The 17,123-nt window shown below is 41.4% G+C and overlaps 1 protein-coding gene across 1 annotated transcript; it reads left to right on the top strand.

Moving 5' to 3' along the window:
• The first annotated feature begins 3,619 nt into the window (after positions 1-3,619).
• On the top strand, positions 3,620-16,754 carry LOC111974941 (zinc transporter ZIP13). Its single transcript, XM_024003035.2, has 10 exons — positions 3,620-3,765; positions 4,913-5,260; positions 6,441-6,554; positions 8,901-9,034; positions 11,814-11,936; positions 12,162-12,251; positions 13,123-13,173; positions 13,398-13,530; positions 14,336-14,435; positions 14,569-16,754. The coding sequence occupies exons 1-10, from the start codon at positions 3,672-3,674 to the stop codon at positions 14,642-14,644; spliced, it is 1,263 nt and encodes a 420-aa protein (XP_023858803.1). The 5' UTR covers positions 3,620-3,671; the 3' UTR covers positions 14,645-16,754.
• Positions 16,755-17,123: the final 369 nt, after the last annotated feature.

The following is a 17,123-nucleotide window of genomic DNA, read 5'->3' as shown; positions in this document are numbered from 1 at the left end:
TGGTAGCATTGCCTTTAAATTGTTTAACGTTTTGGGTACCCTTCCACAAGCTTCCCACAATAAGTTGGGGGAATTTTGGCCCATTCCTCCTGACAGAGCTGGTGTAACGGAGTCAGGTTTGTAGGTCTCATTGCTCGCACACGCTTTTTCAGTTCTGCCCACAAATTTTCTATAGGATTGAGGTCAGGGCTTTGTGATGGCCACTCCAATACCTTGACTTTGTTGTCCTTAAGCCATTTTGCCACAACTTTGGAAGTATGCTTGGGGCCATTGTCCATTTGGAAGACCCATTTGCAACCAAGCTTTAACTTCCTGATTGATGTCTTGAGATGTTGCTTCAATATATCCACATAATTTTCCTACCTCATGATGCCATCTATTTTGTGAAGTGCACCAGTCCCTCCTGCAACAAAGCACCCCCGCAACATGATGCTGCCACTCCCGTGCTTCACGGTTGGGATGGTGTTCTTCAGCTTGCAAGCCTCCCCCTTTTTCCTCCAAACATAACCATGGTCATTATGGCCAAACAGTTCTATTTTTGTTTCATCAGACCAGAGGACAATTGTCTCCAAAAGTACAATCTTTGTCCCCATGTGCAGTTGCAAACCGTAGTCTGGCTTTTTTATATGGCAGTTTTGGAGCAGTGGCTTCTTCCTTGCTGAACTGCCTTTACGTTATGTTGATATAGGACTCGTTTTACTGTGGATATAAGATACTTTGTACCCGTTTCCTCCAGCATCTTCACAAGGTCCTTTGCTGTTGTTCTGATTGATTTGCACTTTTCGCACCAAAGTACATTCATCTCTAGGAGACAGAACGCGGCTCCTTCCTGAGCGGTATGACGGCTGCGTGGTCCCATGGTGTGTTATACTTGCGTACTACTGTTTGTACAGATTAACGTGTACCATCAGGCATTTGGAAATTGCTCCCAAGGATGAACCAGACTTGTGGAGGTCTTGGCTGATTTCTTTTGATTTTCCCATGATGTCAAGCAAAGAGGCAATGAGTTTGAAGGTAGGCCTTGAAATACATCCACAGGTACCCCTCCAATTGACTCAAATGATGTCAATTAGCCTATCAGAAGCTTCTAAAGTCATGACATCATTTTCTGGAATTTTCCAAGCTGTTTAAAGGCACAGTCAACTTAGTGTATGTAAACTTCTGACCCACTGAAATTGTGATACAAGAATTATAAGTGAAAAAAATCTGTCTGTAAACAATTGTTGGAAAAATGACTTGTGTCATGCACAAAGTAGATGTCCTAACCGACTTTCCAAAACTATAGTTTGTTAACAAGAAATGTGTGGAGTGGTTGAAAAAGGAGTTTTAATGACTCCAACCTAAGTGTATGTAAACTTCCGACTTCAACTGTATATGCATCGCATATATCAAGTCTCTCTTGAGTTGGGATCAGGGATGTTTGTGGGGGAAGGGTGGGAGTGTGTGTGTGTGTGTGTGTGTGTGTGTGTGTGTGTGTGTGTGTGTGTGTGTGTGTGGTGTGTGTGGTGTGTGGTGTGGTGTTGTGGTGTGTGTGTGTGTGTTGTGTGTGTGTTGTGGTGTGTGTGGTGTGTGTGTGTGTGTGTCCCATGTCTGTTGCTATGGGGTAATGATGTTAGGACAATAAGGATATCATCTCCACAATAATTGTTTGCCAAAATAATAATTACTTGCCAAAAATGAAAATGTTGTAATGCCAATCCTGGTTATAGGTAACAATCTTTCATATGAACTGCCAACATTATTACGCATATTATTTGTTAATTTTGGAAATAAATTAACACATGCAAGATTTTTTAATATACATTATATTTACCCCCAAAATATGGGGAATTGGAAATGATGCAGACAATTGCATTGATGGAAGCTACAATCTATCTGCAATATTAAAGCTGATCTACCCCCTTAAAAAATGTGTCTGCATCATTTAAAAATATATAGAATAAAAAAGTAGAAACAGTGTTATAGATTAATGTCATACTTTTTCTTGATACAATGTTTTATTCTAAACACACACTCAGGCAGGTGTTTGAAAGAGGTCTCTGAGCACTACTCACCCATCCTTGGACAGGTGCTGTCTAAAGAAGTCATTGGCAGGTAGTTTGACGGCGTGACCAGAGTCAGGTTCACAACAGCACCTAATGGTCAAAGAAGAGAGGCGCAGAATCACACACAAACGTGTGTGCGCACATACACACGCACGCACACACACTTCCATTGGCGTGTCAATCAGTATGGATCTCACAAATAATCTTACGGAAGAGTTATCATTACAGATAGTATTTATGAGAATCCAACCTCATTCCCAGGCTCAAGAGAGAGAGAGCCGTCTGGTGGACGAGATTACTGAGTGCCATACCTTAAAATATCTAGAAACTTCTGTACTGTAACTGTCAAATGCACCATCTGGTGGTCGAACTAGAAAGGCATGATGATACAGTGTAGGCCGCCTGACATTTTTGTCAGGAGTCAATTTGTATTCCATAGATCATGGCGTTAACGGCATCATGAATCATAACGCCTGGGTCCCCAATATTTACTTCACCATCCATCACCTTCCAGGTCACTGGCACAGTGTGAATACAACAACACAAGCCTTGAAACCTTTTTGGCAGAGAGGGTGCCTTTTTGCCCTGAAGGCACAGTTTCTGTCCCATTTGGCTGCATTTAAATAAGCTCCCCTATTTTGAAAGCACAATATGGATGTATAATCATATTCAAGATGATTTCTTTATCAACATTAACGTGTTCTTGCCCTGGTGGATTTATCTACCCCCTAAAAAAAATGTCTGCGTCATTTAAAAAATAAAATGTTTAATGACATTTCATTTGTCACCATATAATAGAATAAAAGAGTAGTGCTGCGGTCTAAGACACTACATCTTAGTGCAAGAGGTGTCACTACAGTCCCTAGTTCGAATCCAGGCTGTATCACATCCGGCCGTGATTGGGAGTAGCATAGGGCGCGCACAATTGGCCCAACGTCGTCTGGGATAGGCCGTCATTGTAAATAAGAATTTGTTCTTAACTGACTTGCCTAGTTAAATAAAGGTTTAATAAATAAATAAATACAAAATATCTTTCGATTTTCTATTGAGGTGACCTTATAGGCTACTATTTAAGGCAGAGGTGTAAAGTAACTAATTACAAATATACTCTCGTTACTGTCACTGAGTACTTATACTTTTTTTGAGTATTTTTCAAGTCATTCATTTTACTTCGACTATAGTGAAATGTCCTTAAAGTACTCTTTCCACAACTGTATTTAAGATACATGACTGATACAAACATTCACATGAAACAGAAGCATTATTACTGGACATAAGCCTACAGCACTGCAGGCAAATGTCAAACCTGGGGTGTAATCATTACACGGAATATGTTGCAAAACGTAACGTTTCGTCTGTTGCAAAACGTTTGGCAACAGCAACCGTTCACTCTAAACGGAAAACGCAAACGAGTTTATATTGGACAAATCCAGGTAGGTCGCTCCCCGTTTTGTCCCGTTTGCTGTTTGGCTCTTAAACGGTAAACGGTTTCCGTAATGAATAGACCTCAGAAACCTCCATCGCAAACATAAGTACCTAAACTACATTTTGTCACCCCTCCTGTCAGGAATAAAAATACACTTCCGGTGACGTGGCTCCTCTGGAAAAGGGGAAGCCGTGGCAGGAATGTTAGCTGCGGAATCAGCTGGAGCGCTAGTCTGCCTCACTGAGCTGGATGGCAGGGACACACTGGTGGAAGAACTTCAGGAATCACAACAGGGTAAAATATATTCATATAACATTACTTATGTACTTTTTCTTGTAAGTTGACTGCGTGATTTTAGCAATCCAAACTAACTGACTTCAACTTCTAAGGCTTGAAATGCTAACGTTAGGCTTGGCTAGTTAAGCGTGCTAGCTGAGTTTGTTTATAGACAGCCATTTGGGCATCACGACCATAACTTTCCAAGTAGCAGAGCGAATTAAATAGCAACCGGTTGCCAAATAAACAGTAACCTATAAGTAAAAACAAAAGTCACCTAGCTAACGTTAGCTAAATAAATCAATGCGATGCACATCTAACGTAGCAGATACAGCTGTTACTACAGTGAGTGAGATGTGTTACATTGTAATTAACGTTAACTGGCCTACAAATTGTTACTTTTTTGCAATTCATCAAAATGTTACAATGTTTGGGCCTTTCCGGAACGTGTGCAACACTCGCTTGTGCTATGTCGTCTCAACTTTTACTGTGTGAGCTGTCTGGCATCACACAACAGCATATCATCAGCATCCCATATCTATCGTTGATGTAAACATGCATTTTACTCGTTCCTGCAAGCCATGTTTGCGAATTCTTCACAACAGCCTCCAACGTTTTAGTGTTGTCTTTCTCCCTTATTTGTGATTTTCGTCGACCGTGAACAGCGCTCTGATGAACACGTTCAAAATGCGACGCAGGCGCGCTGACGTCTAGATGGGGTACCGCAGGCCAAGGGGCTCGCGGGCATTATCACACACAACCATATAAAGTTAATATAATAATACTTTTCTGAATTAAACGTCAACCATAGTTATTTGGTTTAGTTCAAGTCACGATGCTGTGTAATAGGTCCCCTTAGACACGTTTTCTTAGACATTAACGGACCTAAGCAGTTGCTCATGGAGCACTTTTTACATCTGTTTTGGTGGAATAACTACCCTACCAAGGGATTTATTTTGTCCAGTCCATTTTTACTATCATCACCCATTACTGGTCACACACAATATCGCAACCGTAGCCAAAAATGTCTATACAAACTGTTTGGCAGTGAATGTGCATGCAATTTATTTGAGAAAGCATCTATGTTGAGTTAAGAATGCATGCAGGCCTATCTACATTATATGATAACCTCTCCGTCTTGCAAAATTGTCCTTGTTGGTTGCAGGTGCTCTTTGGAACGAGGGACAGATGAAATCAAGAGGCGGTAGGCCCAGCTGGGCGTTGGCTGCACTGTTCACAGGTGCTGCCCTGCTGGTCATCTCCTCCAGAGGGGCGTCCAGTGGGAAGATGATGTCCCAGGCAGCCATGGCTCATGCCACAGCCACAGCTGCTGGATCAGGCCCAGGGCTTCCAGATGAGTTCCTAGGCTTCCAGGCCTTAGCTGACTTCTTTGCAAGTGAACGTGCCGATGTCTGGCTCTGCTCTCTGGTTGGGTCTGTTGCTGTAGGCCTCACTGGAATTTTCCCCCTTCTTGTTATTCCTATTGAGGCAGGAGCGGCCCTCGAGACAGCGGGTAAGTTGTGACCTAAACTGATATGTAACCTTGCTGTTAGCCAGACTAATGTAGGCCTACTCTTTCCTCTGAAAATGAGCCACACTGGTTATGCCTTGATCACCACACACCCAGAATTAGACATCCTGAGGTAGCCTACAGTGACTGACTTACCATCAAGGGGCCTTTGTGAGCTGGGCATCATTTTTAATCATAAAATACGGTTCTGCACCGTTTTTTCTTAAAAGCCATTTAAATGTGGAGCAATGGCACCTCTATTTTTCTCTGAGTAAACTGCTGCTAATGAGATGAACCATGTGGTTCTGAACTCTGCCTGACCACACCCTTTAAAATACAGCCTTCAAGTAGAATATATAGAGGCCACAGTCACTACCTCCAAAGCTGCGTTGCTGATTGTTGTTGTTGTTGCCTTGAGTATTTAACCATGTGAGATACCAGTACTATTTACGTGCATAGTGTTACAAACTGTAACATTTTGGTCAAATGTCAATGATTCATTGTTGTGATTATGCTTTTAGATCACACAAATCCTGCAGTGTTTGTTTTAAAAATATATATTTAAAAAAACAAAGTAATTCTGAAGGTATCACTGACATAAGCCTAGTTGGATAATGGATACATGTGTCAATGTGAATGGTGCTGAATTGGGTGTGTCCTCATTTCCATGCTGCATTCTTCACTCTCAAAGAAGAGAAACCAGGCCACTATGTATTGCATTTCTACACCTCTCAGAATACACAATTAACACTGAAGGGCACTGGCTTTGCCTGTCCTGGTCCTTTGTGCTTATTAGTATTGGTAAGGAGAAATAAGTCAGATCACTAATGCCATATTGTAATACCATAGCAATGGCAGTTGCATTCTCTCAATCTGTTCATTCAGAAGTTTTTAAAAATCGAGGCAATAAATTGAGAAATTACCCAGTAGGCCTGTCATAGTCATCATTAAGTCATACTTCATGCAAAGATGAAAATGTTTAAATAGACAAACATGTAATGGCTCTTAATTTTAAAGCTAGAAATAGAAAATCACTTATTTTGCAGATTTATTTTAAATGAAGCCTGTAAATGTTTTAGCTCAAATAGGGAAGAACCAGCATTTTTGTATATCATGGATGATGCAGCCTACCTCAACTACACTTTTCATAATTGCCATCTCTTTCTCACTTGTTACTCTCCAGCTGGCTGTCGGAAGCTAAAGCAGCTCCTGAGCTTTGCCATTGGTGGTCTCTTGGGTGACGTGTTCCTCCACTTGCTCCCGGAGGCTTGGGCACATTCCCACTCCTGCAGCCCAGGTGGGTCAACCTTCTCTCTCTGTTCTTTCTATAACCTTTATCCCTCCTGGAGACATCCCCATTCCAAATTTCCTGTGCTTATTTCTCCCCACTAGTATACCTCTTCTGACCCTTCACACAGACCAGTGGAATGCCTGTGTCCTTAGGCCTGTCTACTTATCTGACATGTCAGCAATATTGTAAAGATGGTCTGTTTGCGAAAACAGTTGATTTCGACACTTTTCAAACTGACAGAGACAGACAGGGAATGACAGCTAACATTCCCAGTATACTACATTTATTTTTTCTATTAAGTTAACATTGGAAGTGCAGATATTCTCTTCAGTATTAACGATTTGTCAAATATAGCATTTTACAATGACTCTTCAAAGCAGTTTTAGTGCAAACGTATACACTGAACAAAAATATAAATGCAACACTTTCAAAGATTTTACTGAGTTACAGTTCATATAAGGAAATCAGTCTATATAAGGAAATCAGTCCATTGAAATAATTGCATTAGGCCCTAATTAAAGGTTAAATAAAATAAAAAAATCTATGGATTTCACATGCCTGGGAATACAGATATGCAGTTATTGGTCACAGCTACCTTAAAAAAAGTTGCGGGAATGAGTCAGAAAAACAGTTAGTAGCTGGTGTGTCCACCATTTGCCTCATACAGATCGACACATCTCCTTCACATAGAGTTGATCAGGCTGTTGCTTGTGGTCTATGGAATGTTGTCATACTGCTCTTCAATGTCTGTGCGAAGTTACTGGATATTGGCTGGAACTGAAACACGCTGTCGTACACGTCGATCCAGAGCATCCCTAACATGCTCAAAGAGTGACATGTCTGATGAGTATGCAGGCCATGGAAGAACAAGGACGTTTTCAGCTTCCATGAACCGTTTACAGATCCTTGCAACATGGGGCCGTGCATGTTATTGTGAATGGCACGATACTGGGCCTCAGGATCTCTTCACAGCATCTCTGTGCATTTAAATTGCCATTGATTAAAATGCAATTGTGTTAGTTGTCCGTAGTTTATCCCTGCCCATACCAAAACCCAACGCTACCATGGGGCACTGAAGATGAGCATTTGCCCATTGAAGTTGGTTATGACGCCGTACTACACTCGGGTCAAGACCTTTGTGAGGACGACGAGCATGCAGATGAGCTTCCCTGAGACGGTTTCTGTAGAAATTCTACAGTTGTGGAAAAACCACAGTTTCGTCCGGTGGCTGGTCTCGGATGATCCCGCAGGTGAAGAAGCCAGGTGTGGAGGTCCTGGGTTGGCGTGCTTACACGTGGTCTGCAGTTGTGAAATTGGTTGGACATACTGCCTAATTCTCTAAAATGTTGTTGTGGGTGGCTTATGGTAGAGAAATTAGCATTCAATTCTCTGGCAACAGCTCTGGTGGACTTTCCTGCAGTCAGCATGCCAATTGCACGCTCCCTCAACTAGAGACACCTGTGGCATTGTTATGACAAAACTGCAGATTTTTAGTGGCCTTTTATTGTCCCCAGCTCAAGGTGCACCAGTGTAAGGATCATGCTGTGTAATCAGCTTTTTGAGATGCCACACCTATCAGATGGATGGATTATTTTGGCAAAGGAGAAATGCTCACTAACAGGGATGTAAACAAATTTGTGCACAACATTAGAGAAATATGATTTTTGTGCGTATGGAACATTTCTGGGATCTTTTATTTCAGCTCATAAAACACGTGACCAACACTACGTGTTATATTTTTGTTCAGTGTCTCTTTTTTGTTGTTGATTTAATTTAGGATTACCAGGGATGCGTTCAGAAGGACGCAACAACATTTTGGAACATTCACATAGCATATATATATTTCTATGTAAACAGACATGCTTCTCTGTCAAGTATAGCAGTGTTTCCAAACTCCAGTACCCAGTCCTCCAGTATTTTTTTTTAAAGAAGAAAGAAAGTAATTGTAACCCTGGAAAGCACACCTGAATTAACTTATTATCAAGCACTCAATGAGATGAATAAGGTGTGCTTGCATTGGGTACTGGCATTGGGGAAACACTGATGTATAGTAAGGAATCATGTCCACTCTAGTCATGGCATTTCTATCTGCAACGTTTGACAACAATGTGGCCCAAGATTAAGTTTCCCTGACCTGAGGTCCTCTGGTTGTCATGTAGAAATCCACTTTAAAATGCTTTGCTGACTTCTGTGTAGTCCTCAGTGGTGATGACGAGCAACCCTAAGCCATGCCTGCATTCCACTGATCCATGTGAAAGGGGGTCACCATGCAATCCTAGAGAAAGTTTTCCAATTAGTTTGTCATCCCTGTTAAAATAGAGCCTATGTCTCTTCCATCCTCCCTGTGTTCAGACGAGAGCCAGCTCCACTACAGGACCCAGGGCCTGTGGGTTATCATGGGCATGATGTCCTTCCTTCTCCTGGAGAAGATGTTCCCAGATGAGCACAGTCAGGAGGACTCCATTGGTAACAGCCAGCATGTCCCTGTGAGTAGTTCAATGCTGTTTTATTGTCCATGTTGTCTACATGAAAAGTGCAACAGAGTCGAGTCAATGCACCGGATACAACTCTTTAATAGCCCCAAATGATTTAAAGAAATAGTGGGCATGTCTTTCCAAAGAAGGTTAATGTCATGCATCTAATTACACACCTCATCTCATGCTGGAACCCTCACATATTTATTTAGAAGGTGTGTCCAGTGCACCAGTGCTCTTTAATCCCTTCACTGGTACCACAGTGGCACTGCTCTTCCACGCAGTGGGGTGGCTAGTGGATCATTTGGCTCTGTCTAGGGCTTTCTGTTTGGTCTGAGCTGGTCTTCAGTGGATAACTCTGATCTAAACTTAAACAAGGCACATTAGATCATCTTGTTTGATAATGTTGTTGCTGAAGAAACCACAATCAGTTTTTATTCCACTCTTCAGTGATGAATCATTAGCATTTTGACTTCAACAATCAACTTCTGATTTTAAGCCGCTTTAAGGTAATGATTAAACAGTGCTGTGATGACACATTATGTCCTGAATGGGAATCTCCCAGAATTGTCTTATTTATAACTTTATAAGTGGAGTTTGAGTCCAAATGGAAAATAAGAAATCTGAGTCAAACTAATACAATTTTCTACAGATTTGAATGTGAATATTATAAAATATGCATTTAAAAAATATATGCACATTTTCCAACCAGAGGTTTGTTTCTATCAAACGGGTGTGTTGTGGATAAAAGGCTGTGATGCAGTGTACATAGAAACCACTTTGGTGCTAAAGTTTGACATGTACCGACTAAAAAACACAAGGTCAATGTGTTTCCATTGCATTTTCCACTATCGATTTGGTTTTTCACACAAACTGTTGCGATAAATGGCGAACGTGCCCAATCCAGTTTTGGCGTATTCTCTCTAGACAACAGCTTGCTGATAAAGTGTACAGGTTAGGTTATAGGATTGGATGGATAAGATCATTTTTATTCGTTAATTGGCAGCAAAGCACAAATTGTGTCACTAGCATACAAAATAAGATCCTCAATATTTATTGGAAAGGAGCATTAAGCTCACAACCGTGCACCACCCTGTGAAGTTCATCATAACTTCTTTCATCTGAAGCCTAATAAACTGGGCAAGCTTTTTCAAGTTAGGACCACACATCATAGCATCAACGTGACTTCAAATTTACCTCGACATGATGGTAATGCTATCAACAATTGCGCAATAAATAGTTTCCACCTCAATTTGTCGCATAATTAATTTTACCAACACAAAAAGATCCCACCATGTCAAACAAGCAAATTGTCTGTTGACAATTGTGAAATTGTACCGACACTTCCTTTTTCCATCCCAGCTGTTGTGATTTTTTTTTTTTCACGCGGTGTAACTTTAATCTGGATTGAAACATGGTTACTGATGCAACCTTATCGCTCCCCTACCCCCACAATCTGATGCAGAGACCCATTGTGCCGTAGCCCTGAGTCTATCTACTAGACACGCTTGGATCAAAGCTGTATTCTATCTCCCCTCCATTTCTCTAATACCAGTGAGACCCTTTTTCATATGGGATTTGGAGTGGGTATTAGTGCAGAGTATTAGCTTCAGGATTCTTTTGAAGTTTTGGGGTATGGAGTGGTTTTGGGTGGTGCATTTTCCCTGTCTGACAGTGTGGATTTAGATGAGTTGAGATGTTCTCTGCTCTGTAGATATGGGAGAGCTTCTTGTGGCGTGTGTAAAACAGAGGTACACAACTGCAGTCTTTTGAAGGCCTTAATGTCTGTAGGCTTCCTTTTTTTATCAATTTTATTTCACTGATATAGTCAGCTCTAAGTTGCTGATGAAAAGTTAAGGGTGAAAACCAGCACTTTAATCATACTGCATTTGTGATCCCATATGCTAAAATGTTCTGTTATTCAAGCGATAATCCTTAATTTAATTTCAGGTATTTCTGTTTCTTATCGTTGTGCCCCATACATCTCGCAAAAGGTGTGTGTACCACTTTCCTCTTCCTTCTCTTTTGCTCAGGAGGAGGAAGATTGGCATCCATGTCTGGGCTCATTCATTGTAGCTATTTATAGAGATGGGGAGGAAGCAGCTGCTACATCTACTTCAGAGAGGCCAGAGGAGAGTGTTCAGGGGTGGATAGTGAGACTCAGGGTAGATCAGTGCTCATTCCACAAATGGAGTCTTATCAAGCATGTTTCGATGTCAGTATCAAGATGCCGTTACTATTCAATTCAGGGACATAGGTCATGAATCATGGTCTCACCTAGGGTCAAACTCCCACTCTCCAATGAATTACCCAGCCCATTCACACATTAGGAGACAGATTGATATGTACAGTTTGACTTCTTCCTTGTGGTGTGGTTACAAAAATGGAGAACATTTCCCAGCCACATTTAGAATAGAGCAGGCTATTTGCCTCATTTAATTTGACTATTAAATGCCACCGTACTGTAAAGGGCTCTAAACGAGGAAGGAACAAGGAAGTCGGCCCTGCTCTGGAAAGGAGAATGGCCTGGGGTAGAATGAATTTGTTTTTTGTTCAAAGCACGCAAATTCAGTGGAAGATGCGACGACTGTGACAGGAATTTTAGGATGTACTGTGCAGTCAGTGGTTGGAGGAGAGAAGCTATGGGTGACATAAAAGAAACACAGTATTGTAGGTTGTGATTCAAGGGAATGTATATGTGTAGTGTACTATGTAAACCTTTGTATGCTATGGAATTTCCTGCTGATTGGGCTAATACCTGTTTTGTTTTTTTGTCACCCCTTCTCCTCAGACCTCCCATAGCTCAGACTCCAGTAGTGAGGTGTTGTCCCACATCAATGGGCACCATTTTGATACTTGGAGCTCGTCCTCCAAGACAAAAAGCAGCTTGCTGCAAGTTCCAAAGAAAATAAAGGTAAGTTGAATCAAATGGGTGAAGTTTGTCTGATGGGATATTGTTCATTTTAATAAGCCATATGTAAATGACAAAGGGAGAACAATCTGGAAATCTCCATTGCTTAAGAGCCACCGAACTGAAATCCTCTGTACTAAGTAACCCCTTTCACTTTATGTATATGACTTCAGTGTGAGTCAGCTGTGGGATCCTGTATAGACTTGGTTCTGTGTCTCTATCTGGCAGACGTGTGGGTACCTGAACCTGCTGGCCAACTGCATCGACAACTTCACCCATGGCCTGGCTGTGGCAGGGAGCTTCCTGGTCAGCAGGAAGGTGAGTTGGTCTGCAGCACAAATAAAGGCAATGAAGTCTGTCCAGGTGCTCTATACTAAATAGTCCCCATGTGTGGGTTTTTAATAAATGCAAATTAAACCTAATAGCAGTTACTAATTTCAATGCAAGCATTTCAACAAAATGCACCTTGGTCATAAACAATGCATACAATACTTCAACTTAGAGCAGACTTATTACAGACTATAGTATGAAAGGTGGTTGTTTTGGCATTTGAGGCTCATGCCCATCTCGTGCCCATGATTGGCATAGGACCCAACCCCCTTGGCAGACTTGTAGATAGCTGTATCAGCGCTCACTTAGCCATAACATTCACTATTCTCAGCTCAGTCAACTGAGCATGATACTGCACCCCTGCTTAAGAGACTAGTTTCAACAACACAATTCTATGATTTTGATACTAAGTACGGTATTGTCATTATTACAGAACATTGAGTCAGGACATTGATTTCTACCTTGCTATTTTCTGATGTAGAATAATGATTACATTACCCACGGTTGTGGGGGAGAAGGTCCAGCTGGAGAGACATAAGGCTAACAGCATGAGCTAAAGGGAGAGTTTGCCAGGGAGGAAGTAAACTAGCTAGATGTCTCTACATCGCTCACACACATGGGCATCCCACTTATTTTGGTTTCCATCTGCATTCATATTTCTATATGCAAGCATGATGGTGTTTATCAAAGTAGAAGCCCAGTTGGATGCATGACACAAACATTGTCATGTATACACACTGTAATGTAGTACAGGAGAGGCGTTATCAGAGTTTGAGTAGTATAGGATTGGAAACACGTCTTGTACAGTATATATTTTGCAGAGCCTGATCAGAGACATGTTATGTGTATTTCCTGACAGGTTGGGTGTCTCACCACCTTTGCCATCCTGCTCCATGAAATCCCCCATGAGGTAAGTTCAAACTCGCTATTTTTGTGACCTATTTATTTAAAATATTTTTTTTGTAACATACTTCATACCATTGAAAGCTAATTATGACTGTTTTTTGAGTCATGAATTGATTCAGTTCTAGTTGATATCCCCATCTTTTTTTGCTTACATAAATGTGCTCTGTGTCGCATTGCTTATATGTGAATCTGTGACACATTGCTGACATGATGTTTGCTCATCTCTAGGTGGGTGACTTTGCCATCCTGCTGCGTGCAGGGTTTGACCGCTGGAGTGCCGCCCGCATGCAGCTATCCACAGCCCTGGGAGGGGTGCTGGGGGCCTGTTTCGCCCTGTGTGCCCAGTCTCCCAGAGGGACAGGTGAGCCGCCTAGCATNGTTATGTGTATTTCCTGACAGGTTGGGTGTCTCACCACCTTTGCCATCCTGCTCCATGAAATCCCCCATGAGGTAAGTTCAAACTCGCTATTTTTAGGGGATGTGACCTATTTATTTTGAATATTTTTTTTGTAACATACTTCATGCAATGAAAGCTAATTATGACTTTTTTGAGTCATGACTTGATTCAGTTCTAGTTGATATCCCCATCTTTTTTTTCTTACATAAATGGGATCTGTGACACATTGCTGACATGATGTTTGCTCATCTCTAGGTGGGCGACTTTGCCATCCTGCTGCGTGCGGGGTTTGACCGCTGGAGTGCCGCCCGCATGCAGCTATCCACAGCCCTGGGAGGGGTGCTGGGGGCCTGTTTCGCCCTGTGTGCCCAGTCTCCCAGAGGGACAGGTGAGCCGCCTAGCATCCTCCCTATACAAAACAGCAGCAGAGCACTGAAACTAGAGCTCCACACCAGGTGCTTGACTTGGACTGAAATAAGGAACGGTATTTATTTTGGGTGCCGGTACTGTTTATATTTAGCTGCAAGAGATCCACAATACTTTTGATTTAATATTCTATAAGCGGTGCAGGAGCTAAAGCAGTAGACCATTAAGTGCTGGTACTCCGCTCCGGTGAGCTCCTGCCCATGTCGAGAACTGTCCACACCCTTGGCATAGGCTATCAAGGAACCATATAGTCTTCAGTGCTTTGGCAGCCAAGCAGCATGAAAAGTTTTGTTTAATTATTAAGCCAAACCAAATGTCTTTCATTCCACTTTATCCTGTGTAGAAAATGCAACAGCGTGGATCTTACCATTCTCCTCGGGAGGCTTCCTGTACATAGCCCTGGTCAATGTGGTGCCTGACCTCCTGGAGGAGACCAGCCTCGGGTATGTACACTGGTGACCACCATGCAAATACCCACTAAGAGACTAAATATGCAGAGGGGGAAAAAGTGTTACGCTAATATGAAAATGAATGGGTGGACACTGAAGCAGAAACATGTTTCTTATTTGTTTCCAGACACTCCCTGTTGCAGATCCTGCTCCTGTGCTGTGGCATTGCCGTCATGGCCGTCTTGTCTGCCGTAGTGGATTGAGCTCAAAAGACAAGCCTGCTTTACCAAAATATAATTGAGAACATCACTGCAACATTCACTGGACTGGGAAGCAATGCCCCTTTCTATAAAGTTACGTCCTCAGATTGCATTCAATTGCCCTTTTTATTATATGGAACTTTGTTTTAATACTCCACCTAGTGCCAAAACATCCTATCAGCATGGCCATCAACATGGAAGCGATCTGACAATCAGAACGGCACCTTGAATCATGATACCTGCTTTTTCTATCAGGACTCTAGACCAACTGTGTCCACCTTGTCTGCTGATCTCTGACCACTGTCTGTGTGGACACTAATGTGCCAAACCCAGATAGACATTTTGAAATGGCAAGAGAGCTGAAGAAAGCTTATTGAAGCTTTCATGGAAGTAACTGGACTATCTGAGAGCATCAGACCATAATGGGCAGACACTCAGTCTCATTCTGTTTTATTGCACATACTCAAACAGGTCATATCGGACACTTATGAGCAGCTCATGCATACTGGTACAAACTTAATCTCACATGGCTTTACCAAACTAAAATGCATACACATTTCCTTACATTCTTCAAATTGAATGCTCATGTGCTGCTTTCTATTTTTCTCTTTCAGGCTAATTTATATTTGTGTCTTATTGGTTTCTGTATCTGCTTATACTGCTAAGTATTTAAGAAAGTAACATGGTGCAATGTTTTTGTCAAATTCTGTTGTGACTCCCATTGCGTTTTGTATAGGGTTAATCTGTTACATTGATGTATATTCAAGCAAAAAGAGCATGTATTTTTCAATTGCATACAATGCTAATTTGTTAAGAGACACTCAGAAAGATATATTTGGAACTCAATTATGAGAGCTTAATTTCAGGAAAATATGGTTTAGAAATGTTATAATAATATTATGCAAAATTATTTTTATGATCTTGATTTTACTATATTGTGTTTTCAGAAAGTATTCACACCCCTTGACTTTTTTCATGTTTGTTACAAAGTGGGATTGAAATATTTTTTTATCAGCAATCTACAATACTCACGTCAAAGTTTAAAAATATATATATATTGGAAAATAATTCACTGTCTTGATTAGATAAGTATCCAACCCCCTGAGTCTGTTAAACACTTTTGGCAGCGATTACAGCTGCGTCTCTGGGTAAGTCTAAGAGCTTTGCACACCTGGATTGTACTATAGTTGCCCATTTTATTTAAAAAAAATCAGGTTGGTGGTTGATCATTGCTAGACAGCCATTTTCAATTATTGCCATAGATTTTCAGTTAGATTTAAGTCAAATGATACTAGGCCGCTTGGGAGCATTCAATGATGTCTTGGTGATCAACTCGTGTTGAGAATATGAAGTGCTACACTGTTGTGTTGGACCCAAACATAATGCTTTGTATTCAGGACAAAAAGTTCAATTATTTGCCCATTTTTTTTCAGTATTACTTAAGTGCCTTGTCTCAAACAGGATGCATGTTTTGGAATATTTGTATTATTTTCAGTCTGTCATTTGTCAGTATTGTGGAGTAACTAAAGTACAATGTTGTTCCATCCTCCATTAAACTCTATTTTAAAATCGCCATTAGCCCCATGGTGAAATCCCTGAGCGGTTTCCTTCCTCTCCGGCAACTGAGTTGGGAATGGTGCCTGTATCTTTGTTGTGACTGGGTGTAATGATACACCATCCAAAGTTTTAACTGCATCATGCTCAAAGGGAGATGTAATGTCTGCCCCCCCCCCCCCCTCTATTATTGCGCAGAGTCCGTGGAATTTATTTGACTTGCACATGTTTACTCCTGAACTTTATTTAGGCTTGCCATAAAAGGGTTGAATACTTAATGAGTCAAGACATTTCAGCTTCTCATTTTTAAATCATTTGTAAAGATTTTTTTTATTCCACTTTCACATTATGGGGTATTGTGTGTATATCAGTGACCCAAAACCTCAATTGAATACATTTTTAATTTAGGCTGTAACAAAATGTGGAAAAAGTCAAATGGTGTGAATACTTTCTAATTGCACTGTATTCACTCTTGGTAGTTGCACGCTCACAAGTTACACGAAGTGAAAGCTATGGAGATTATGCATCAATATGTTATGCAATAAAATTCCACACTAAACATGTTTTCTCTAAGCACATGTTCTGCAGCAAAGAGTCTGGACTTAAAATGTAATGGGAGCCAGAAGAGGGGTGTATTGATTGTTTGTTCACTCTTGACAAGAGCCCGTTGCCATAACGACTCCCCTGCAGATTACCTTCCTTAGTCCTGTGAGAAGCCTACTGCCTGTGGGAGCCTTCCTGTGAGTTAAGACACTGAAGCTCCATTTATACCTGGTTCTAACACGCACCATTTATCCTGATCTTGTCCACATTCTGATTGTGCCCACACCTTTAGAGAGGTGGAGATGATTAAAAGACGCACTGTGATCTGGTTGTGATCAGATCTTCCTGACCACCTCCGGAGGTAGTCGGGCACGCATTGGGGGAA

The sequence above is a fragment of the Salvelinus sp. IW2-2015 genome, linkage group LG15, assembly GCF_002910315.2.
Source record: "Salvelinus sp. IW2-2015 linkage group LG15, ASM291031v2, whole genome shotgun sequence".
NCBI lineage: Eukaryota > Metazoa > Chordata > Actinopteri > Salmoniformes > Salmonidae > Salvelinus > Salvelinus sp. IW2-2015.
This window is presented reverse-complemented; position numbering and strand designations above follow the sequence as displayed.